The 2,981-nt window shown below is 40.4% G+C and overlaps 1 protein-coding gene across 1 annotated transcript in view; it reads left to right on the forward strand.

Annotated features, from left to right (window-relative positions):
• MYO3A (myosin IIIA) overlaps positions 1-2,981 on the forward strand; it is a 360,696-nt gene that overhangs the window by 156,420 nt on the left and 201,295 nt on the right. Inside the window, exon 13 of the mRNA XM_007936415.2 lies at positions 807-1,009. Within this exon, the coding sequence (XP_007934606.1) occupies positions 807-1,009 (203 nt within the window). The remainder of the gene's footprint in view (positions 1-806; positions 1,010-2,981) is intronic.

Below are 2,981 nucleotides of genomic sequence, written 5' to 3' on the forward strand. Positions count from 1 at the left end.
GATACTGCCTCGGAAACCCAAGGAGGGGTCGCTATGAGTCAGGGCTGACTCGACGGCACATAACAACAACAACAACAACAGGCACTCAAGACCTATGAGTCGGGGCCGACTCGATGGCAAATAACAACAGCAACAACAGGCACTCAAGATGGGGCAATCTACTTCCATAGTGATACTGCCTCGGAAACCCAAGGAGGGATTGCTATGAGTCGGGGTCCGACTTGAGGGCATATAACAACAAACAACAACAGGCACTCAGCTCGGCAAACTAAGTGGTAGAACCGAAACAGTGAAACGCTTTGAAACGCTTTTCTGTTGCTTTACTCTATACTTCCAAGCTGTTCTCATTTTTCACAGTTTTTCCATTTCTTTTACTTCTGAATTCACAAAATATCTTTACTCTCTTAGTTTCAGGCTCATCAGCTTCCATGGAAGCAAGGGAAATGATTCTGGGGAACATTGGGTGGGGGCCTAGGCAGGAAGAGGAGTAATAAAATCAGAGATGTGACTCAGTACGTATGGACTGCTATTAAGTTGTGTGCTTGTAAATCAGGCACTGATTGAACTATATTTGAAAGGAAAAAGTATAGACCATCTCTTTTTCCCTTTTTAAGAAAGCAAATGAGTAAATGCATATCTGCAAAGGGAAAAACAGACCAAGTTGTAACACTTGACAGTATACCAGGAATATTCTCTCTTGTGCTTTTGCCTACATAAAATGATTATCCGAAAAGGGGAGATCTTGTATTATATACAAAATTAATTGTTTGCATGCTTTCCTGCATTAATTGACATTTTCTCTTTAGGCTAATAATCGAACACTTCAAGAGAAGATTTTACAAGTAAATAATTTGGTGGAAGCCTTTGGCAATGCCTGCACTATTATAAATGACAATTCCAGCAGATTTGGAAAATACTTAGAAATGAAATTCACTTCTTCTGGAGCTGTGGTAGGAGCACAGATTTCTGAGTATCTTCTGGAGAAATCTCGAGTTATCCACCAAACCATGTAAGTTTATGTCAAAGACCTCCTTTTTTCTGGGAAACATGCATAAATGTCATGCTTCTGTTGTAACAATAAAACATTGTATTCATTCAGCAGATTTGGTTGATCACCTATTGTACGCAAGGCAGTTAGTATTAGAAACAGAGAGATCCCTCAGCACTTTCTTATTCTCCAGTGTATATACAGAGCCTAGCGGAACCACTGAGACTACGGCCCCTAGCTGCCCATCAGGTCTGGAATGGAACCCACATCTGTGGCTTTCAGCCAAACAAAAGAAAGGCATATGTGTTGGACATTTGTCTTTTTGTTGCTGAGGTGTTGGAGTTTTCTATAAATTCTAGAGACAAGTCCTTTGTCAGATATGTCATTGCCAAATATTTTTTCCCAATCTGTAGGTTCTCTTTTGACTGATTTGGAGAAGTCTTTGGAAGCACATAAAAATTTAATTTTTAAAAGGTCCCGTTCATCTAGTTTCTCTTTTGCTGTTTGTGCATTTTGGGTTATGCTTGATAGTCTATTTATGCTGTACATTGTTGTTGTTGTTGTTATGTGCATTTATACTAGGTAGATATACCCCTTGGAGTTCCTGGACCCCTTTTTTTTTTTTTTACCAAATGATTTTGAGTTTCGTTCTACATTGTTCTCCCACTTTATCTAGGATCTCCTACATAGATCCCCCTCTGAGTGGTTGACAGGATAGTTGGGCACCATCTAGTTCTTCAGGTCTTATAGTCAGTCGTATAGGCTGAGGATCACATGGTGTACCAGTTGCTGGAATTAATTATTTCCATGAATCTTTGGTTTTTTCATTCCATTTACTCTGGATGAGGAGAGACCCATCGTTGCATCTAGATGGCTGCTTGCAAGCTTTCAAGATCCCAGTCACTACTTGCCAAAGTAGGATGTGGAACAATGTTGTGTGTAGTATGTTATGCCAATTGAGCTTGATATCCCCTGAGACTATGGTCCCAAGCCCACAGAACCAACTACTCGCTCCCTCTGGGTAGCTGGCTGTGACTAAGAAGTGATTACAACCTTGTCCCTTGTAAACTCTACTATAGACCTGGGAATTCTTACAGAACATAGCAATACACTTGTAAAAATATTGTCTGCCGACTCTATACCTGGTCTTGGGCACACTTCCCCCTGCATAGACATACCTAATAGTTCAGCCTGTCCAGCCTTCTGTCTACCCGTATATCCACGTTTGCCTTCACTGACAACACAGTACTATATGTGCAAAAGAGTTCATCTTTGTTGTCTTTACCTCCCATGTACCTCTCTATGTCTTCCTCTTCCTCAATGTCACCATGTTGATCACCCATATTTGGTAGTTTGTACTTCTCTTCATTCAAATCAATACTTGTCTCCACCTATCTAACAGTGTTCCTCCTCTCTCCTCCCACCCCTGGTAACCAACAAAGAAATTTCCTTCCATATATAAACTTTTCTTTGACTTTTTACAGTAACAGACTAATACAATGTTTGTCCTTCTGTGATTGACTTACTTCACTCAGGAAAATGTCCTCTAAGTTCATCCACATTATGCGGTGTTTTCCAAATTCTATGTTATTCTTTAGGGTTGAATAGTATTCTGTTGTGTGTGTGTACCATAGTTTGCTTATCCATTCCTCAGTTGATGGACACCTAGGTTGTTTCCATCCTTCGGCTATTGTAAATAGTGCTGCGATGAACATGGGTGTGCATATGTCTATTCTTGCCCTGGCTATCACTTCTTTAGGATATATACCTAGTGATGGAGTGGCTGGGTCAAATGGTATTTCTAATTCCAACTTTTTAAGGAATCGCCATACTGCTTTTCACAGTTGTATCGTTTGACAGTCCCACTAGCAGTGTATGAGAGTCCCAATCTCTCCGCATCCTCACCAGCATTTGTTATTTTCTGTCTTGTTGAACTTTGCTACTAGTGCTGGAGCAAGATGGTATCTCGTTGTTTTGATTTGCATCTCTCTAA

The sequence above is a fragment of the Orycteropus afer genome, unplaced genomic scaffold (genome assembly GCF_000298275.1).
Source record: "Orycteropus afer afer isolate SDZICR_OR568_19922 unplaced genomic scaffold, OryAfe1.0 scaffold00035, whole genome shotgun sequence".
Lineage (NCBI taxonomy): Eukaryota > Metazoa > Chordata > Mammalia > Tubulidentata > Orycteropodidae > Orycteropus > Orycteropus afer.